The sequence below is a fragment of the Mus caroli genome, unplaced genomic scaffold (assembly GCF_978045245.1).
Source record: "Mus caroli unplaced genomic scaffold, Mus_caroli_1 scaffold_16, whole genome shotgun sequence".
Taxonomy (NCBI): domain Eukaryota; kingdom Metazoa; phylum Chordata; class Mammalia; order Rodentia; family Muridae; genus Mus; species Mus caroli.
The window spans coordinates 96,389,738-96,413,116 of NW_028227271.1; the positions used below are offsets into that span (position 1 = coordinate 96,389,738).

At 41.2% G+C, this 23,379-nt stretch overlaps 1 protein-coding gene and 1 pseudogene across 2 annotated transcripts in view; both read right to left on the reverse strand.

The window, feature by feature from the left end:
• The window catches only part of Cplane1 (ciliogenesis and planar polarity effector complex subunit 1), a 97,377-nt gene extending 82,590 nt beyond the window's left edge, over window positions 1-14,787 (reverse strand). For both annotated transcript variants that reach the window (XM_029469882.2, XM_021183611.3), the window contains exons 1-9: window positions 14,378-14,787; window positions 11,688-11,816; window positions 8,431-8,566; window positions 8,211-8,330; window positions 7,141-7,373; window positions 5,360-5,466; window positions 3,972-4,128; window positions 2,966-3,069; window positions 1,655-1,837 (exon numbers count right to left, since the gene is read on the reverse strand). In XM_029469882.2, coding sequence (XP_029325742.1) covers window positions 1,655-1,837; window positions 2,966-3,069; window positions 3,972-4,128; window positions 5,360-5,466; window positions 7,141-7,373; window positions 8,211-8,330; window positions 8,431-8,566; window positions 11,688-11,768 — 1,121 coding nt within the window. In that variant the 5' untranslated portion in view covers window positions 11,769-11,816; window positions 14,378-14,787. The remainder of the gene's footprint in view (window positions 1-1,654; window positions 1,838-2,965; window positions 3,070-3,971; window positions 4,129-5,359; window positions 5,467-7,140; window positions 7,374-8,210; window positions 8,331-8,430; window positions 8,567-11,687; window positions 11,817-14,377) is intronic.
• LOC110310703 (small ribosomal subunit protein eS21 pseudogene) lies at window positions 10,600-11,024 on the reverse strand (annotated as a pseudogene).
• Window positions 14,788-23,379: the final 8,592 nt, after the last annotated feature.

The following is a 23,379-nucleotide window of genomic DNA, read 5'->3' on the forward strand; positions in this document are numbered from 1 at the left end:
TACAGAGTGAGTTCCAGGACAGCCACGGCTACACAGAGAAACCCTGTCTCGAAAAACCACCAAAAAAAAAAAAAAAGAAAAGAGAAATCATTTGAAATGCCTTAAAATAGTAATTTTTAAAAAAGAATATGGGCTGGTGAGATAGCTCAGTGGTAAGAGACTGCTTTTCCGAAGGTCCTGAGTTCAAATCCCAGCAACCACATGGTGGCTCACAACCATCCATAATGAGCTCTGACTCCCTCTCTGGTGTGTCTGAAGACAGCTACAGTGTACTTCCATATAACAATAAATAAATCTTTGGGCCTGAGCAAGTGGGACCGGAACGAGCAATGGTACTGAGTTTAATTCCCAGCAACCACATGAAGGCTCACAACCATCTGTACAGCTACAGTGTACTCACATACACAAAATAAGTTAATCTTTAAAAAATGTGAGAAAATTTAAGGAAACACAAATTTGGAGTTTGGTTCTCAGCACCCAAATGGAGGCTCACAACTGCCTGTGACCCCAGTCCCAGAGGTTCTTACACCCTTATTTGGTCTTCTTGGTCACCATATGCACAAAGTTCACAGACTTACATGCAGAAAAAAATACCCATATACATAAAATAAAAATATAAAGGCTTAACAAAAACCCTTCACTCTAGGAATTGATAAGTGTTCTCCAAGCATTAATCCGTCACTAAAAATTAAGCACTGCTTTTTTGCTAAACAAATCAAGGATGTAGCCATGTCAGTTTCCCTTCTATAGACTTACAAATTTCAAAAGTCATTTCCAGTTTTTCTATCTAAAAAATAGCTCTTGGGGCTGGAGAGGACAGCTCAGCAGTTAAGAACTTTTCCTGCCCTTCCAGAAGACTGGAGTTTGATCCCCAGCATCCAAGGGGGGCAGTCAGACTCCTAGAACTCCAGCCCCGGGGGCGTCCATGACCTCCCCCTCCACACACACTGCACCCACCTCCTCACACAATTGTTAAGATGAGTTAATTTTTAAAACAACTCTCTATATAAATCTAACTATACACAGTAAACCAAAAATTACTCAGCACTTATCTTATTGAGAACCACATATAATAATGTATATCCTTACTCCATTCCCTCAATTCTAGAAGACAATTATTATCATCCTCATTTCATCAGAAAAGAAATTGAGAATTAAAAAAAAATTATCCACTTACAAAACTAAGAAACAGGAAAACTAGTATTTGAAATTATTTGTCTGACTACAAAGTTAAATTGCTACCTTCTTTCACAATTAAAATCCAAATATGGTTATACTCTATATTCTATTACTAACAGATTCTGGAAAAATGTTAATTTTTAGTTATTAAGTTCCCTCGGTGTTACATTTTAAAAATAATAAACATCATGTTTTATTGTCTTTTATAGTAAAGATAAGTTTTTAGTACTATGAAGAATTATAACTTTATACTTACATAGTCACAATGTCAAATTTTCACCAGGATTAAGCCACAAAAAGAAACAGGAAGAAAACTATAAATAATTAGGAACAGATAAGAAACAGATATTGACATGACAGACTCACAGAAAGAAAAAACATAAATTTGGAGATGAAATTGTTTTTGTAAAAATATATAACAAAATTAATCACCAAAGAAAATGAGGTATTAAACAAAACAATTCAAACTTCTCACCTATAAGTTATTAGTGGATGAAGGGGAATAAATTCAGCCGGCCCAAATTCTATAGAGCAACCAAATGTAACTAACGTTAGCAATTCACCAAGGCAGGTCAGTAAAACCAGGGAACCACGTTTTAATACACAAGCCAGAAAAAGACTGTCATGCGTCCAGCTGATGTCCCCTACCCAGTATGACCTAGAAAGAGCAAATGACAGTTTTAGAAAGGACTGGATAGTAGGTAACTCTCACATAAATTTTGTGAATTTTATTTTGTAGAAATAAAAGGCTTAAGTATCTTTTCCAACATCATTCCAATTAGAAATTTATTAGATTTGTAAACAATTCAGAAATGAAAATACTCCCCAAAGTTGAGGCACTCATCTTTTGATGAGAATGGACAGTAATCTCACTGGCACCTATGGCCAAGACTGACAGACAGACAGAGCCCGAGACTGGACCTATCTACTCTGTAGCAGTGCCTCTTCCCAAAGCTGTTCCTTGCTCCAGAATTCCCTGGCAGCATCATGTGTCACCAGAACAAAAAGGAGCTCCCAACCCTTCTAACAGTGGCAGACATACGTCAAAAGGACCCCTGAGCCGAGCCCAGTGCTGCTCTTGGAGAGGAGCTGTGGGGAGGGAAGGAATGAAGAGAAGGGGCCAGATGACCTGACCACTCTGCAGACTCAGAGGATAGCACAGGAGTTCACAAGGAGGTTCCAAGCTCAAGAGGAAATATTTGTACTACATCTTTTACAGGTCTTTTCCTTTAATTGTTTTGTGGAGACAGGATCTCTCTCTATAGCCCTGTCGTGAAACTTGATACATAGACCAAGCTGGCCTTAAACTCCTGGAGATCCCCCTGCCTCTGCCTGCAGAGTGCTGGGATTAAAGGTTTGTGTCACCACATCCAACCTATACAGGTCTTATAGTTCATGTTGTTATCCAAAAATCACCATCGATGTCAATTGTTTAAAAGGCTGTAAATACCCCAGCCTTCCTGAATGAGTGACGGACTCCCTCCTGGATTTTCCCTCTTTTTCTTCCTAACAATGCCTCATATTGCTCTACCTACTCACAACTGCATTCCTAAGGAGATAGGGGAGAAAAAAAAGAAGAAAATAAATTGTGTATCTTCTACCCTACCCTTCCTTAAAAAGCATTTGAGGCTTTCTTTATGTAAAGCAACTTTCAGAATTTACCAGGTAAAAAGGTAAACTGAATTCTTTATCAAAATGATATTTCCTGTGATAGTAGAGCTTCAAACTTCTTAAAGTATTGGAAAGAAAACAAAAGGTCCTTAGAAATAAGTCCATGTGTTCTTACCTGGTAAGTGTAGCTGGGACCACGGGATTCTTATTACTACATCCTTTAAGGCCACCACAGAGAGTAACAAAATTCAGTGTGTTTATAAATAACACCTGAGTTGCCTAGATGGGAGAAAACATGACAACCAATGAAGTTATCCTGCTGTGTGCACTGACTGCTTACCACAATGGAGGCTGGGAAGGCCGTTATACACTGCTACAGTGAGCAGTCTGTCTAAGCCAGGCCCTACTGACAACTGTCACAATTCTCTGCTGAAGCTGCTCAGAGAAGCCTTAAACCTGAAGTCTTCCCACCCCAGCCCTGCAAACTGCTGGGGTGAGTATACATGCAGCCCTGTTCTCCGCTCTCCGCTCTCCTTCCTTCCGTCTCTTTCATCCTCCTTTTACTGTTCACTCTGTTTTGTTGTATTTGAGACAGGGGTCACTATGTAGCCCAGGCTGGCCATCAACTTAAACCCTCCTGCCCCAGTATGCAGAGTGGGGTTACAGGCACTTGCCACCAAGATAAGCTTCTTTCTTTTCTTTTCTTTTCTTTTTTTTTTTTTTCTTTCTTTTTGAGGTAGGATTTCTCCTTGAAGCCCTGGCTTGTCCTGGAACTCACTCTGTAGATCAGGCTAACCTCAAATTTAGAGAGCTGCCTGCCTTTGCCTCCCAAGGTATATCTGGTCAAGGTAAGCTTTTTTTTTTTTTTTAATTTATTATATGTAAGTACACTGTAGCTGTCTTCAGATGCACCAGAAGAGGGAGTCAGATCTCATTACAGATGGTTGTGAGCCACCATGTGGTTGCTGGGATTTGAACTCTGGCCCTTCAGAAGAGCAGTCGGGTGCTCTTCCCCACTGAGCCATCTCACCAGCCCAAGGTAAGCTTTTTAATTTTATATTTCTCCAGAACAACTTTTGAAAATTATGACAGCTAATTTATGTAACTTTACCAAAACACAATGAACTGAAGACATCAATTTAAATCATGAAGTAGTAGTAAGGACAGAGGCTATTACTGACCGTTGGGTCTTTCTGATTAAGAGTCACTGCTAGGGCAAGGCCATCTCTTGAGAAGGCAGAGATCAGAGCTCCTCTTGACTTTACTGAAGCACACTTGGGAATCAGATTGCACAGAGGACATTCCTGTTGTGTCCAGTGAACACGGAACAGCAATGACCTAACAAAGGAATGAAATGAATGATAGCAAGCTTTAACAATTTTATTTACTTATTTTTGATGTGTATTTTGTTTTGGAGATGAGGTCTCAACATATGACCCAGACTGGCCTTGAACTCCTGGGATCAAGTGAGCCTTCTTCCTTAGCCTCCCAAGTGACAGAGACTACAGGCATATGAGACCATGCCAAATTCATGTAATTCTGAAGTTGATAGACAGTTCATAACAAAAATTAAAACATGTAATATACATATAATAATATGTAAAATATTATGTAAATATACCTGTTTCAACTAAATGTTTAAACATTTTTATGAGACAGAAAACATTTTACTGGAATCATCAAAACAGGGAAGAGGGTTGAGTGAGGATGCTAGGGGATGGGAATACGAGCAAGAGAAATGGATAAAGAAACTTGTTTTCTATGTAACTAATGCACATTAGTTTAAAAACTGAGAAAAAAATAGGGAAAACAGACCTTTTTAGATTCTGTCAATTTCACACAGCTGTTCTGAGTGATTAGACAAATGTATAATTTACTTCCCTGCTTACAGACCTAACTGTTTTACTGTATATGACTAACAATGTACTGTTAACAAAGACATCATAAAAGCCACATGACTTTTCCAAATGTTACATAGGAATAAGCTTTTAATATATCTTGCTTTGTTTTATGAAACTTAGAATACAAATTATTTTACTATTAAAATGTTTTTTAAATTAAAAACAAACAAACAAACAAACAAAAAACCAAACTCTTGGATAGGCCTGATGGCTCTAGCATTTGGGATGCAAAAACAAGAGGAACTCTGCATCCAAGACCAGCATGGTTCACACACTGAGCCCCATGAGAGCCAGGGCTACATAGTTAGACCTTGTCCAAAAACACAGAATAAAACAAAACACTTGGGCATTTCGAAGGTACAACGTAAATCCAAATATTTCTGCCCCCTTTAAATGTCAATTCATTTCAAAGTAATTATTTTTATAGTATCAAGACAATATACCACCACAACCATGCTATCTCTTACATATTCTCCCTTCTAGGAAAAGAAATAAAAACAACAGAAACTGTCTAAATTAAATGTTTAAAAGTGAAAGGTAGAAAGAAAGATCTACAAAGCCAGAAAAAAACAAAATGAAGGTCTAAAAATCTTAAATACATACTGGTCAAAAATGACAACAACTAGTTTAAAAGTGGAAAATAAGAGAAAGGGAAATATTTACCTCACCTTACAGATGTAAATATATTCTCATACCACTGAATGGCCAGAAATGTTAACTTCAAGCATTCTCCAGAATAAAAAGTAAATGAACACAGACAGCAGTCGCCAAGTAACTGTAGATAAATACAGTAATTTAGTATAAAATTAACCTGAAAATAAATTGATATATGAAAATGTCTCCTATAAATGGAAAATCTCGGGACCCAGCTTATATTTTCATTTTTAACAGTAAGCTTAAGGCTACGTTTTTTTCTTCTTTTCCCAGAAGCAAGGCCCAAATGGGAAATCAGCCCAAGGCCAGGGAAGAGCTCTTTTGGGGCTAGGGAGAAAACCTAGGGCCTTGAGCCTGTTATTTACATTCAAGTCCAATAAGAGGCACCAAAGTAAAGGACTCTGTACTCGTTTTTCAACAGCACAGTAGGGTAACTGCTGGCCATATTATCATATTATGATCGATAATATAAGATAATAACAGTATCATCAAAGTGACTCAAAGATCAAACTTCCTAACACAGTAATGTGTTTAATGTTTGAGGGCATGGAAATGCTTGTTAACCAGATTTGACTATAATATATAAATGTCTAGAAGTACTATATGCCACTTTATAGATATATACAAATACTAGTTTAGAAATATATACTGCCATTTGCTGTTGCTGGGAAGGTTACTGTAAAATTATTCTCTTTTTAAATAGTTTATGTTATTTATATTAGAGTATTACCTTACTGGGAGGGACTTGTAAAACTAAAAAATGTAAATGTAAATGTAAAAAACGTTTTGTTTTTCAAGACAGGGTTTCTCTGTGTAACAGCCATGGCTGTCCTAGAACTCACTTTGTAGACCAGGCTGGCTTTGAACTCAGAGATCTACCTGCCTCTGCCTCCTTAGTGCTGGGATTAAAGACCTGTGCCACCACTATCCTGCTTTTATTTTAAAAACAGGCTCTCACATAGCCCAGGCTGGTCTGAACTGATCATCTTGCTTCCATTTCCATAATGCAGCAATTATAGTCACACACCACCAAGCCTGACTTCAAACTACAATTTCTAGCCAAGTGGATTTCACCGAGGTAATAGATGCAAGTTCATACAGAGACAACTCGACACTACTTAACGTTTTTATTTTATTTTTTTAAAGATTTACTTATTATATGTAAGTACACTGTAGTTATCTTCAGACACTCCAGAAGAGGGTGTCAGATCTCATTATGGATGGTTGTGAGCCACCATGTGGTTGCTGGGATTTGAACTCAAGACCTTTGGAAGAACAGTCAGTGCTCTTAACTCCTGAGCCATCTCTCTAGCCCAAATTTTCATTTTAAAGAATGAATCTACTATATCCTGAGAATTTAATGACCTACTTAACATCATCAGTTCTAACTTATTAACTTACAAAACATGCATACATTTTATTTTAACTTGGTTGCTATATAGCCAAAATAGCCTGGAGCTTAATATGCAACCCAGGATGGCTCAGGTTTGGGGAAACCCTTGCCCACCGTCCTGCCTTACCATGCTCACTATCCACATCTGCCTCCAAGTGCCTGGACTGCAGGGATGGACCACATGTTCATGCTCACCACAAGCCGCATTATGACTGTCAGAAAGGGAACTTTAATTTGAAACCGTTTTTTAAATCTTCGCTCCAAACAGCAATGTGGCACGTGCTCTGACTAGTCACCAACAGGTGTGCAATTACACATCCCTGACTAAACAGCTGCTCTGGCAGCACCAGGTCTTAAAGCCTAAGAGCTAAGATACTCCACAGTGTATCGTTTGCATTTTACCTCGTTTTTTACAAAAACAGCATCCACTACAGCTTCTTTATCTTTAGTGGAAGGCAATGAAACTGCTTCTTCAGGCACAATCTGGGACCACTGACCCACCAAAGAAAGGCTTTTAGAAGACAAGATATTCTTCAGTTCCAAATATTCCCACAGAATTATGCAGCCAGAAGATGTAACAAGCAGAATTCTTTTCCCATTTTCAGCTACATATAAGTATAGTCTTGAAGAGCTTGCTAAAAAAACACAAAATAAAACAGAAAAATTAAACTTTTGAAATTTGATTTTTTTTTCTACTTTTTGGTTTTTATGAAATAGGGTCTCAATCTGTCGGCCTCCAACTCACTGTGATCCTCCTACTTCAGCCTCCCGAATGCTTGCCTGCAAGGTTAGCTACCCTTGTAATAAGATCTCAAGCTGTTTACATTCAGGATGTTATAGCTAAAGCATTAGTAACAAAAGTACAAACAACAATTACATTTACTACTTTTTGTTTGTTTGAGACAGAATTTCTCTTTGTAGCCCTGGTTATCCTAGAACTTACTAGGTAGACCAGGCTGGCCTCAAACTCAGAGAGCTCTGCCTGCCTCTGCCTCCCAGGTGCTGGGATTTAAAGGCGTGCGCCACCATGCCGGGCGTTACACCAACGTACTAGGAACTGACCCTTTGCCTCGTGCATGCTGGGCAAGCGCTCTAACACCGAGACCCACTACTAAAGCTCTTTTCACCTGTGAAGACAGGTCTGCGCTCGGGCTGACCTTCAGCTCAACCCGAGGGACAAGCAATACTTCTCCTTCTGGTCCTCCTGCCTCAGTCTCCTGAACAGTGGGGCTTACAGACCTGTTCCACAAAACCTGAACATAGGAACAGTAGGATGACAACATCACAGCAATGACAGGCATGCCAGGTTTTCTCCTTCAAGCTGAACTAGGTGCAAAGCAGCAGCAGCCAAATTTCGGAACATGCAGTATACAGACAGAAACAGGACGTTCATACGCACACAAACACACATGCAGCACTATGAAAAACTTTCATAGACTTTTCCCCATCAACAAAAATCTAAAAATCCCTACCTACTGCCGCTTTAATAGCTTCTTTAGGCTTTTCAGTCACGTGTATCTTTTTCAAACAATCCTGATCTTTGTTCCACAGGAACAGTTCTCCTGTGGTGAGGACCCCAGACAGCCACACATCTGTTCAAAAGCAAACCCAAAGTTAACATCGCCACTCACTCTGCTTTCCTTAGAAGCACAGTAAGCAAGCCTTCAAACAGAACATGCAGCATTACTCAACCGTTAGTGGAGGTCGCCAGGAAAACAACATCCTTCAACAAAGGCTGCAGGCTAGGAATCTTCTTCTTTGTTCTTCCTGACAGCAAATTAATCTCATTTATGAATTTCTCATCCAAAAGAAAAACAGCTTCATTTTCCTACAAGAAAAAAAAAAAAAAAAACAGGTTTAGTTCTTAGATGATCCCAAGAGTGAATTCAATCTTGTCTACATAAGGTACTCTAGAAAGGAAAACAAAGTAACATTTAAGAACAAGAATAATTTACACCACAAATCTAAAGTCAACTTTACAGAAGATGGCCTAGTGGGCCATCAGTGGAAAGAGAGGCCCATTGGACACGCAAACTTTATATGCCTCAGTACAGGGGAACGCCAGGGCCAAGAAGTGGGAGTGGGTGGGTAGGGGAGTGGGTGGGGCGGGTGGGGGACTTTTGGGATAGCATTGGAAATGTAAATGAAATAAATACCCAATTAAAAAACAAAAAACCTTTAACCTACAATCTGAGTATTTTGGGTTGGGGGGTTGCTCGGTGATAGGAGTGCTTGTCCAGCAAGCCTGAGGTCATGATTCCACACCCAGGACTATGAAAAAAGTAAATAATAAGAAAATACCTCTTGCTAAAATTACTGGGTAAGGTGACCTTAAACAGCTGCATTTAAAGTTCTTTAAAGGTTAGCACTCTAGGGGCATTAGCCAAATTAATGTCCTATGTATGCGAACATTTGTATGGCCAAGCTTTTATACTGTTTGATTAATTATGGCCCTGGAAATCTATAAGCTCGTGACAGCAATCACTTTTTTTTTTAATCTAGAAAAAGTAGGGTATTTTTGATGAAGTTTGTGAAGCCAGCAGCAGCAAGGATGCCTCAGAACCTATTTAAAACACAAATTAGCAGAGCTGGAGAGATGGCTCAGTGGGTAAAAGCACTGGCTGCTCCTTCTAAAGTCCTGATTCAATTCACAGCACCCACATGATAGCTCACAACCGTCTATAATTGTAGTCTCATGGAATGTGATGCTCTCTTCTGATATGCAGGCATACATGCAAACAAAACACTCATATACACAAAATAAACAAAGTTTTGAAACATTCTAAGCATTAAAAAAATGAAACAAGGAAACAGAAAAACATAAATTACCCAGCCCAGACCTACTGAGCTGGAAAGGCTATGGGACTCAGCAATCTGTTTTTATTATTATTTTAGTTAGTGTAAAAAATATTTCAAAATTGTTTCATTACAACATTTTTAACCATACGTATCACATATTTTACTCATACTAGCCCACTAACATCCCTTGCTCCTTTCCTACCTCCAAGAACTCACTCCCCTTACGTTTTTGTCCTATATGCACACACATATAAAATATAAATGAAACATGAAAAAAAGCACAGCATATTTATCTTTCTCCCTTTCCATCCCCTTCTTTTGTTATAACTACATCCCCCTGGGCCCTTCCTTCTTTCCCCTGAGCTCCTCCTTCCTCCCCCTGGGCCCCTCCCCCAACCCCTCTCACTCCCTGGGCCCCTTCCCCTCCCCCCCACCCCTTCTTCCTCCCAAAGAGTCCCCTTTCTACTCTCACATCATATACGTATTTATTTTTCAATGGAGATTGTTCACATTTTGAGAAAATGCTTGCAGGACTTGTCTTTCTGTGTCAGGCTCCTCTTGTTTATAACAGGATGGTCTCTAGTTCCATACATGATCCTTCAAAATTCTTCCTTTATGGGGGAATAAATTCTACCTGTCCAGATGACTCTGCTGAGTATAAAAGTTAAAACCTCCTGGGCTGGAGGATGGCTCAGTGGTTAAGAGTACTTGCTACTCTTCAGGAGGGGCTTGATTCCCAGCACCCATGTGGCAGCTCACAACTGTCCCCCTCTTCTGTCCTGTGTGGGAACCAACCCTGCATATAATGCACTTACATTCAGGAAAGGGAACGCTCATACACACAACATTAAACACATTGTTTAAAGCAGAGAACTCTCACTCGGGAGGCAGAGGCAGGCAGATTTCTGAGTTTGAGGCCAGCCTGGTCTACAAAGTGAGTTCCAGGACAGCCTGGGCTACACAGAGAAACCCTGTCCAAAAAACAAAACAAAACATTAAAGTAGAGAATCCATGTTACAGGTAAACTAATGTTGTTTTAGTTGTCACAGGTACTTATCACTTTTATTTATGACAAATTATTCCCAATTTCTTCTGTTCAATAGTTTTCTGGGGGACAATTTCATCAGCCGTAGCCAAACTGAGACTAGAAGCTTCTGACTTGCCGTCACCCATCCTGCAAATGGCCCTGCATATGCCATAGGTTTTAAACTGGCCCGTGTCTCTGTCAGCCTCGGCCACATTCATCTGGATGGATGCATGGTCCTTGGCAGCAATGATGTGCTTGCTCGCAGAGCATTTCTGCGGCACGTACAGGTCCACAAACTCACTGGCATCATTCTGCATGCTGAGGCCAGGTCTGCTCGCTAGTTCAGCGAGGGAGCAGAAAGGACTAGGTAAGTTAATTAATGGTAGAATTTCTCACTGAAAATTTGAATTATGTCAATGATCCTTGTAATTAGAAGGAGAGGGGCTGGAATAGTAGCTCAGAGGTAAGAGCACTGGCTACTCTTCCAGAGGTCCTGAGTTCAATTCCCAGCAACCACATGGTGGCTCACAAGCATCTGTAATAAAGTCTGGTGCTCTCTTCTGGCACGCAAGCATATGTGTAGGCAGAATACTGTACATAATTAATAAATAAATAATCTTTAAAAAAATAATTATAAGGGGATTATGTAGGTTTCCTCACTCTAAGGTGTGAGTGCTATATCATATTTTATGAACGGCACTCCTGGATTATTAATGCCTTATGGCCCACCTCTCCTATTCCAGCTCTGAGGTTACTTTATAGCACACTCACAAAAGACACAATATTAGGAAATACTTCACTGTTTTGGTAGTGCAAGCATAAGAAATTCAACACTCCCTTGATATGAAGAAACTTGATATGATGAAAAAAAAATTGAAAACAAAAGCTTTCACCTAGATAGATGCCTCAATTCTCTGTAAATGCTAACGTATACATTAAAACTTTGATACACCCACCTGCCATAGCCATCCTCATTTTCTGAAAATGCTAACTTGTACATTATAACTTTAACACACACGCTGATGTTTTTTGAGGCCACAGACTATTCCTATATCTTACAAGGAAAAGCACATATTTAACATACATCAAACCTAACTTAGTATTTGAATAAAGGAAAACTCACTTGACCCAACCAGGATACTCTGGGCCAGGGTTTTTTCTGCTTGATACTTGTTGATGTCAGAACTTCTAATCTCATCTCCATGCTTGTTGAGATACCAATGACCAATCAAGCAAAGCCAGTCACGAGATCCTGTGAATAACAGCAATAATAAATAGCCTGCAATATTTACAAAGGATAGGTTTTCTCAACACTGACAAAATAACAGATGAAAACCACCTAAGTAAGGGAGGAAAGATTTGCTGTGGCTTCATTTCAGAAGGCCCAACTCTCAGTGGGCTGTTTGCACAGAATACCCTGCTGTAGCACAGGGAAGAGCAGAGTCTTCACCTCACAGGAGAAAGAAAGCAGGGGGAGTAGGGATAGTGGACCAGGATTAACCTTCAAAGGTGCACCCCTAGTGACCTATGTCCTTAGACCAAACTCCTCAAGTTTCTAGAACCTCCGAAAACAGTATCACAAGCTGGAGACAGAGTATTCAATCAAGATAATGAGCCTATGGGAGACATCTGAAATTCAAATGGTAACACTGAACATGTTAATTTACAAGTTAGAGAACTTTTGATACATCTATAAAAATTAAAAAAAAAAAAAGAGCCAGGCGTGGTGGCGCACACCTTTAATCCCAGAACTTGGGAGGCAGAGGCAGAGGCAGGCGGATTTCTGAGTTCGAGGCCAGCCTGGTCTACAGAGTGAGTTCCAGGACAGCCAGGGCTATACAGAGAAACCCTGTCTCGAAAAACCAAAACCAAAAAAAAAAAATAAAAACAGATTTATTTATTTTTATTTTATGTGAATTGGTATCTGTTGGATCTCCTGGAGCTGGAGTTACAGTTGTGGGTTCTGGGAATTGAACCCAGGTCTTCTCGAAGAACAGCCAGTTCTCGTAACTGCTGAGCCATCTTCTTCAGCCCCAACAACTCTTTTTAAGGTAAGAAATTACATTCTGTATTTCATCCATATCCTGAACAGAGGCAAAATGTATTTGCTTCCTTAACACGTTACTTCTCAGACAGTGACCATAAACATAAAGTTTCATATGATCTGCATTTCTCAGTGTAGCTGACTATATTTTAGTAAAGAACAGCAAATTCCCTAGCCTCCTGCTCTTCCTCTGACTTTGCTACTGCTCTGCCTATTCCCTTGACGTTAAGGTAGACTGTGGAATCACTCTGGCCAAGAGAGTACAATGGAAGGGACACTATGAATTTCCAAGGCTAAATCACAAAGGGGGAGAAAAAAAATCTCTGGAGTAACCATTTATGAAACTCCTCTCACCAAGTAAAGCAAACTGCCGTCAGCCCACACAGCTGTGAGCAAGTCCAAACTAGCTCACCTGAAGAAGCCTGACAGTCAGTCCTGTTGCTACTACACATGAAGTTGCAGCTACTCCAGAGGCTGAGGCAGGAAGACCAAATTCAAGGTTTCTCTGTGCCCAGACCTGAATTCATGGCCAGCCCCAACCCTGCCTCAAAATGAAAAGAAGAGCTGCCATACCATTCAGGGCTCGGCACTGGTTTGGCACGTGGGGTTCTCTGTTGGCCAGTGCTGCTGCCTACCGACTTGTTGCTTGTGGCTTGCACAGCCTTTCTTATACACTCCAGGACCACCAACCAGCCGGAGGGTGAGCTATCTCACAACAATCATCAGTCAAGAAAATGCCCCACAGGCTTGGCCACACACCAAAGGGGGGGGGGGCATTTTTTCAACTCAGGTTCTTCCCAAATGATTCTGGTTTGCGATAAATTGACATGAAACGAACCAGTGTCAGTGAAGAAACAGAAGCTCAGGTGTTTCAAATGAAGGATGATTTAACCACACAAGGCGGCCAAATGCAGCATTTTATTCTGCATCAAAAAACGAAACAAACAAAAATGCTATATTATTCAATGCCAAGTTTCCTAAATTTGATGACTACTCATGTAAAATAGCATTACCAGAAATATGCATTGTACTGAGTATGACAAGGGAATATAAGACTATTTAATAGCTGCAATCATCCTCAAATCAAAAGCTATTTCTAGGTAGTTTAATAATTCCTAGATACTATATGCATGCACATGTAAAGAGAAAAATAAGGTACAACAAAACATAAGGAACTGGTTAATCTAAAATACATATTTAATTACATTATGTTTACAACTTTAAATGCAAAATTGATAAAAGGCAACAGGAGAAAACCCGGCACGACTGAGTTAATCATCATTAGATTCTACTGGTGACTATTTTAATAGATATACTGGAGACAGCAACTCGTTAGTTTTGGTTTTGAGGGATTAATTGTATTATGGTTTTTTGCCTAATGAGTCCTTCTAGATGTGAAAGACACTTAAGGATTTATGCAAAGGATTTGTTTGGAAAAAGATAGACTTATACTTTTTTTTCAAGTAAAGCACAAAAGATAAAAAGACAGCAAATCCACTTCAAGATTTCGGGACGGTGCGCTACAGAATCACGTACAACCTCCCATCACTTAGAATTAACAATCACCTCTCTCCTGGGATGCAGCAAACACCATTTTCTGACGCATACTGCAAAGCCTCTCAAAACAGTGATGCTACTGGATAGACCAAGCACTACACAACTGCAGATGGAAGAACTGATTGAAAAAAAAAAAAAATCCGCTCCAAGGCGCAAAAATATATGTATGACAGGAGTAATCTGCCCAGCCTATGGGAACCGGGGAAAGGTACCTTTATTTCAAACAAATCGGAGCATGCAATTTCAAGAAAATCGCTGACGTCCCGGGGTTTGTGCTACGGAGGATGCTAGGAACCCGCGTCCATCCCTCACTGCTCTGCCGTCCGCTGGGGTCTCCTCAGAGGTTTCCTCGTGACTGTGGCCGCAGAGTCCTGCCCGGAGGTCCCCCGGGGACGTGTGAGGGGCCACGGCGGGGAGGGGACGCCTGCGACCCCAGGGAGGACCAGGGCGGGACGGCGGGCGGCCGCGAGGAAAACGGAAGTCCCCACAGCTAGCCCGGAGACCCTGGGAGGCAGGGGGGCACGGGGACCGAGCCCCTGGGGAAGGTCCCAAGGCCGCCAAGGACCTCAGAGCCTGCGAAGCCGCTGAGCCCTGGAGGAGGCCGCGCCCGCCACCCCAGAGCCGTGTCCAGGCGACGCGTGGGCGGGACCGCCCCACTGCGCATGCTCCATGCCGCCCCGTGGGCGGGCACCTGGCGGATCCCCGCCCCGCCCCCTCGGCGTAGCCAGCTTTGCGCCCGGGTTCTGGGAGAGCGCTGCCAGCCTGCCAGAGTGGGTTACCTCCACCGAGTCTGTCCTGCCCTCCTGCTCTCTCCTCAGCTCGGTAGTCCCTTCTCTCTCCATCCATCCCTGGCTTCCTCTCGTGCAAGACTTTTGAGTTTCCGAGCTCTCCGTGGAGCTTGGCACGAGAATGCCTTAACAACCAACATTTAGATCTGCCCTGTTAAGAGCAGTTGTTGCCTTTGTGGAGGACCAGGGCATCTGACACTCTTTTCTGGCTTCTGTGGGCACCAGCTACAAAGGTGGTGCACATACATACACGTAGACAAAACACTCATAAAATAACAAGTTAAAAAACAATAACAGGCCGGGCGGTGGTGGCGCACGCCTTTAATCCCAGCACTTGGGAGGCAGAGGCAGGTGGATTTCTGAGTTCGAGGCCAGCCTGGTCTACAAAGTGAGTTCCAGGACAGCCAGGGCTATACAGAGAAACCCTGTCTCGAAAAGCCAAAAAAAAAAAAAAAAAAAAAAAACAATAACAGCGGGCTGGTGAGATGGCTCAGCGGTTAAGAGCGCCGACTGCTCTTCCAAAGCAAAGGTTCTGAGTTCAAATCCCAGCAACCACATGGTGGCTCACAACCATCCATAACAAAAATGCCCTCTTCTGGGTCTGAAGACAACAGTGTACACACATATAATAAATAAACAAACAAACAAAAACAAAAAAACAACAACAGCAACAACAAAAACTTGTGGGGCAGTGGTGGCGCACGCCTTTAATCCCAGCACTTGGGAGGCAAAGGCAGGCGGATTTCTGAGTTCGAGGCCAGCCTGGTCTACAAAGTGAGTTCAGGACAGCCAGGGCTACACAGAGAAATCTGTCTTGAAAAACCAAAAAGAAAAAAAGAAAGAAAGAAACACACACACACACACCCTAAAACTCCCTAGAGGAGCCCTTCATAGGCCTAAAAGAAAAAGGTTGGCTGCCATCCATACGTCAAAATACTAATGAAATACAATTTTCCTGATGGAGAGCCATAGAACATGTTTTCATTTCTACAGATTTTATTTTTCCCTTTAGAAGTGTCTATTTAGTTCATTTGCTCTATTTTAAATGGAACTACTGAAAACAAGTAGTTCCTTTGTTTTTTCTATTTAGCTCTTTATAGATTCTGGATATTAGACCTCTGTTAGATAAATAGCCCGCAAATATTCTTTCCCATCCTGTAAATTATGTCTTGAGTTCTTGTCTTCTTTGCTATGCAAAAACAAAAACAAAACAAAAACAAAAAACCCGTTTAGTTTTCTGTAATCCCACTTGCCATTTTTAAATTTTGCTTCCTATGCATTTGGAATCCTATCCTCACACACACACACACACACACACACCCAAAAATCATTTACAGCAATATCTTTAAATATTTCCCATATGTTTTCTTGTTTTCATTTTAGAGTTTTGAGTATTACATAAACAACTGACTCACCTTGAGTTTATTCTTTTTCACATTTATTTGTGTAGACACACACATCTGTGGAGGTCAGGGGACAAATTCTCGCAGTAATTTCTCTTCTTCCACCATGTGGGTTCCAGTTCAACTCAAAGGCTTGGCAGCAAGTACCTTTACCTACTAAGCCATCTTTGCTACTCCTTGGGGTATTGTTTGAGATGGTGGTTGATCTGCAGTGAATATCCAGTTTTTCTAGCACCCTTTGATGAAGAATCTGTCTTTTGTATGTTTTTGGCACCTTTGTCAAGAATCAATTGGCTGTAAAGACATGGGGTTATCTCTGAGCGCCCTAGAGTGTCCCTGTGTTTGTCTTTACGACAGTACAGTGCAGTTTTGTTACTATGGTTCTGTGCATGTCTTGAGATTAGGGATCGTGGGGTCTTAAGCTTTGCTCTTTTTGCTCTACATGAATTTGGCTATTAGGAATGTCTTTTGCTCCCATGTAAATCGTAGGATTATTTTTCTAGTTGTGTGACGAATGTAGCTAGTATTTTAATGAGGTTGCATTAAATCTGTAGATGGCTTTGGTTAGTTGGACTTTTAAATAATATGAATTCTGGGGCTGGAGAGATGGCTCAGTGGTTAAGAGCACTGACTGCTCTTACAGAGGTCCTGAGTTCAATTCCCAGCAACCACATGGTGGCTCACAACCATCTGTAATAAGATCTAATGCCCTCTTCTGGTGTGTCTGAAGACAGCTACAGTGTACTCATATTAAATAAATAAATAAATCTAAAAAAATAATAATATGAATTCTTCAAACTCTCTCATTGACCTGAAGGTCAACTATTAAACCTGACTGGATGGCCAATGCGCCCAAGTAATCCTGTCTCTAGCTCCCCACATTGGGATAAGAGAGAATCACCATGGCCACCTTTGTATGTCAGTGTTAGAGACTGAATTCACATCCTCATGCTTGCAAAGTCTTTTTCTGACTGAGCCATACTCCCCCAGCCTAGTAGATAAATACATCACACACACACACACACACACACACACACACCACATACTTTTTTCTCTGTATGGTTGTTTGCTTGTATGTATGTATGTCTGCATAATGTGCATGCCTGATACCCTCGAGGGTCAGAAGAAGGCCTGGTATCCCCTAGAACCCAAATTATAGACAGCTATGAGCCTCCATGAGGGTGCAGGAGTAGAATCCAGGTCTTCTGGAAGAGCAGTCAGTGCTCTTAACTGTTGAGCCACCTCTCTAGTTTTAGTTCTACATTTAATCAGTGGCTTGTGGGTCTCCATTCTCCTCAGGGTTGGCTCCTCAAGGACATAGGAAACAGAAGCAGAAAGCAGGGGCCGGATGCCTATATGACTGAAGGATGTCCACAAGTCCCTACAGTGAGACAACTTTACTTTATTGTTCCAGGAATAGAGTATATGAGGGCTTTTAGGCGTACGGGTACGGGTGGAAAGGATTAATCGGTCATAACACAGTATCTAATTATCACTCAGGCAGGAAGCAGGAGAGGGACTGTGTGCTGAGTTATGCAAAGAGCTCTGCACAAGGCCATTTTTCAGACAAGGCCAGGCAGAGAAAGGGAAGCCCTGCAGGCAAAGGGAGTCCTCCACTTTTTTTTAATAAAAGAAAATATTTAATTAGGGCTGGCTTACAGTTTAAGAACTTTAGTCATGGCAAGAAACATGATGGCATGCAGGCAGGCATGTTGATGGAGACAGAGCTAAGAAGAGTCCTCAATGGCTGGAAGAGCTATTTGGATATGGGCGATGGAGACCTTAATAGCAGAATTCTCCCACAATGGTTAAAAGGTGTTTTCACTTAGTGTCTTAGTCACTGTTCAATTGCTGTGAAGAGACACCATGACCAAGGCAACTCTTATCAAAAAGCATTTAATTTGGTGCTTAATTATAATTTCAGAGACTTAGTCCATTATCACCATGGCAGAAGGCATGGTGTCATGCTGGCCTGGTACTAGAGATGTTATCTGAGAGCTACATCCTGTTCTATAAGTGGAGGGGAGGCATAGACCTGGCAGGATTTTGTGGTTTGTTGTTGTTTTTTTTTTTTTTAGAATTATTTATTATATTTTATGTATATGAGTACAGTGTACCTGTCTGTCTTCAGACACACCAAAAGAGGACATCAGATCCCATTACAGATGGTTGTGAGCCTCCATGTGGGTGCTGGAATTGAATTCAGAACCTTTGGAAGAGCAGTCAGTGCTCTTAACCACTGAGCCACCTCTCCAGCCCAGGATGAGCTTTTGAAGTCTCAAAGCCCACCCTCCAATGACACACTTTCTTCAACAAGGCTGTACCTACTCCAACAAGGTCACATTTTCTAATCCTTCTAATCCTTTCAAAGAAGGTCCACTCCTTGATGACAAAGCATTCAAATATATGAACCTATGGGGACCATTTTTATTCAAACCACCACTCAGAGACAATGTATCCTGTAGTTTGAATACTTTTTTATAAGTAATGTCAATTGATAATGAAGGTTTTAACAAAAATTTTGACTAATATTTCCTCTCAAACAGGTTTCAGGATATTTAATCACACTGTGAACACCCAGTTTGTGTTATTTTATTTTTTATTTATTTTATTATTATTTTTCTTTTTTTTGGTTTTGAGACAGGGTTTCTCTGTATAGCCCTGGCTGTCCTGGAACTCACTTTGTAGACCAGGCTGGCATCGAACTCAGAAATCCACCTGCCTCTGCCTCTCGAGTGCTGGGATTAAAGGCATGCACCACCACACCAGGTGAGATTGTGTTATTTACTGGAAAAACCTGTTTCTAACTGTGGTGTGGCTCAACCCTAAAACACACATTTAATTCCCCATAGGTTCATATATTTGAATGCTTTGTCATCAAGGAGTGGACCTTCTTTGAAAGGATTAGAAGGATTAGAAAATGTGACCTTGTTGGAGTAGGTACAGCCTTGTTGAAGAAAGTGTGTTTATTGTAAACAGAATTAAATAAAGTTACCATAGTCAAGAAGTGGAGTAAGCAACCAGTTGACAGGGAGTTGATAGGAAAAAAAAAAAAAAAAACCAAACCACAGAAAGTGTAAGAGGAAGTCAGGTGAACAAATAACAAGTAGCAGACAGATAAAAGCATCAGATAAGACATGATCAAATCAGAAGCTTGTGATAGGCAGCAGAGAGGACAGGAATAGGCCTTATTAAACTGGACTCTTACCATCATTCAACAGGAATTGGTTAGGGGAGTGCAGTGAGAAGGCACCTGGAGCTCCTGGTTAAGCTGTCTCTCCAAAGATGAGCTTCTAGTCTCCTGTTCACACTGCAGGCATTTTATACCAGGGATATATAAGGACACTAATGAGTCCTACTGGAGATGGCTTAGCCTTTAACATTCTCACAGGGTATGTTTAATACCCATAGCTGCTTCTAGTCTTTCCCTTTGCCTAACACAGAGGCAAGCCTGAAACAGGACAGAGTTTAGAGGGGAAAAAAGGGAAGAGCCCCACCAATGTCATATCCCAGTGAAATCCAGAGGACTCGTAGAGAATACTTTGAAAGCTACATTCTAAAAAGGCAGAAGATCTAGAAGAAATTCGTAAGTTCCTAAACATATATGTCAAGATGCCAAGAACTACTTAGATATGTAACAAGCAATGATATTGAAGTTGTAATAAGGAGTATCCTAATATAGAAAAGGCAGATTTCTAAAGAAGAGCTAATTTCAATCCTCCTTAGACTAGCCCATAAAGGGAAGGAACACTACCGAGCTCATTCTCTGAAGCCAGCATTATTGTGATTCAAACCCAGATAATCACATACACAAAAATAAAACCTATAGACCTATAGTCCTTGGTGAACATGTGAATTTTCTTGATAAAATAATTGTAGACTGAGTTCAAGAACACATTTAAAAGATCATAAACTATGATTGAGTTGTGTTCGTCCTGTGAGACCCCAACAGAGTGTTTCTCCCTGGAAGGTAAAGCCCCTGGACGTTCCCCAAGCTTGTTTTCCCTGATCTCTAAAAATACAGCCAGAAAGAAGCTCTTTGTTCTCTATAACCAGCAAAAAGCCTTTTTGTTTCTGTGCCTTACAGCCAGAGATGTGATAATTGTAGGAAGACCTACAAGGACATGGAGATAGACGCCAGAGAGGAGGCTGCAGCTCACTCCCCCCCCCTCACCAGAAAGGAGCTGTAGCCAACTCTCCTCCCAACTCCTCCCAACTTCTTCCAACTCCTCCCAATTCCTCAGCTAGGTGTTAAAAGCCCCCTACTGTCACTGCTCAGGTCGAACTCCCCTGCCCTGCACAGCGGAGGGACTTCATCCTCAGCTAGCTGATAATAAAACCTCTTGCAGTTTGCATCAGGTGTGGTTTTCTCTCGGGACACTGGGGTGCTGGCCAGCTCATCCCGGGACTTGAGCAGAGAGGCCCAGCTTCGGGGGTCTTACAGTCCCATGGGTACAAAGATGGCTCAACAATGTACAAATCAAAAAATATAGCATAGCATATAAGTAGAGTTGGGAACAGAAATAATACGATTATATCCAGACATGCAGCAAGGGCAAAAAAAAAAAAAAAACAAAGTTCATCATCCCTTCATGATATCTATAGATAAATAACATTATATTAAATTTTAAAAAGATAATTTTCTCAACTATAATTAATGAGACAAATGTACCCACTCTCTCTGTTCTTCTTTGATGTGACACTCAAAGTCTTAGATAGAGCATCAAATCAAGAGAAAGAAAAGAAATAGAAACAGAAAGGAGTTAAGCATGATGTCTGTTCCCGCTTGACTACATCTCAACTGCCCCAAACCCAAGCTGCTGGGTATACCTATGAGGGGCTTTTCTTGATTGGATCATTTGAGTTTGGACTATCTCCCTGAATCCAGATCATTTGAAGACCTGTGATACATTTGAACCAGACCGTCTGGTGGCAGTCTATACAGGACAGGGTTCGTCTGGTGGCAGTCTATACAGGACAGGGTCCGTCTGGTGGCAGTCTATACAGGACAGGGTCCGTCTGGTGGCAGTCTATACAGGACAGGGTCCGTCTGGTGGCAGTCTATACAGGACAGGGAGGAAGGAAGCACTTGCTCTTTGCTGGCTTGCCCTTGGGCAAGTTGATTTGTCCACTGGTACTAGAATCTTTTTCTTCATGATTCTGGCACATACTGAAGACTAGCTGAGATGTCTCAGCCTCATGGTTTGAACAACAGTTGGATTCTTGAACTCTGTCAGGAATCAGCCATTGTTGGAATAGTTGGACTAACTTTAAACCACTCTAATAAATTCTGTTTTCATATACATAAATTCAATCAGTTCTGTTTCTCTAGAGAACCCTAAATAACAGGTCAGATTAACTCTATTAACATATAAAATGATGCTACTCTTTAGAAACCCTAAAGACCCCATCAGAAAACTTTTAGATCTGATAAATGTTTTCAGCAAGGTAGCGGAATATGAAACCAACAACAACAACAAAAAAGATGGGTACCTCAATTTATAGAACCACAGAGGTTAGGTATAGAGTAAGGGACTGAACAGAAGGGACAGATCTCCCTGGAAAGGGAAAAGAGAAGAGAGTTAATGGATGGGTGGGAGTGCAGATGGGTAAATGGACAGACTGAAACAGGAAATCACATGGGGAGTCAGAGAGGATTTGGGGACAACTAAAATTAATGGCAATTTGAAGGGTCATCTGAAAACCTAAGGCAGAAGATGTTTCCTAAATTATATACATAAATGAAGTTGATACAAATGAAATTGCCAAATAATGGGGAAGACAGAGCTCTACACTGCAGGATTCGGTGTCAAAATTTGAAAACTGCACCTCAAAGAAAACGATTTGTAGAGTGAAAAGACAGCCTAAAGGATGAGTGAAAGGAGCCGGGTAGTGGTGGCGCATGCCTTTAATCCCAGCACTTGGGAGGGAAAGGCAGGCAGATTTCTGAGAAACCCTGTCTCAAAAAAACAACAACAACAACAATAAAAAAAACAAAAAACAAAAACAAACAAGCAAAAAAGAACGAGTGAAAGGACTGGAGAGATGGCTCAGAGGTTAAGAACCTTGACTGCTCTTCCAGAGGTCCTGAGTTCAACTCACAGCAACCACATGGTGGCTCACAGCCATCTGTAATGGAATCTGATGCCCTCTTCTGGTGTGTCTGAAGACAACTACTGTGTATTCATGTAAATAAAATAAATAAACCTCTTAAAATGAATGAAAAATCTTTGTCAAATATATACAACAGGGGAAAATATTTAGAACCTACAAGGAATGCAAAAAAATAAAAATAAACACAAGTCATTCAGCCAATGACTGGGCAAATAAGGAAAATACACAATTCTTATTCATTATCTATTTATTTATTACACCCAACCACAGTCCTGCCCCCCCCCCACATATACACACACTCCTCCTCTATTTCACTTCAGAAAGGGGCAGATCTCCATGTAAAGCATCGAGTCATGGCACAACAAGGTTAATAAGACTAGGCACCTCCTCTTCTATTAAGGTTGGACAAGGCAGCCCAGAAGGAGGAAAGGTTTCTGTCTTAGAGTTTCTATTCCTGCACAAACATCATGACCAAGAAGCAAGTCGGGGAGGAAAGGGATTACTCAGCTTACACTTCAACATTGCTGTTCATCACCAAAGGAAGTCAGGACTGGAACTCAAGCAGAGCAGGAAGCAGGAGCTGATGCTGAGGCCATGGAGGGATGTTACTTACTGGCTTGCTTCCTTTGGCTTGCTCAGCCTGATCTCTAATAGAACCCAAGACTACCAGCTCAGGGAAGGCACCACCCACAATGGGTCCTCCCCTCTTAATCACTAATTGAGAAAATGCCTTACATCTGGATCTCATGGAGGCATTTCCTCAACTGAAGCTCCTTTCTCTGTGATAACTCCAGCTTGTGTCAAGTTGACACACAAAACCAGCCAGTACAGGTTCCAAATGTAGGCAACAGAGTCAGAGATAGCTTCTGCTCCCACTATGAGGAGTCCCACAAAATGATCAAATTATAC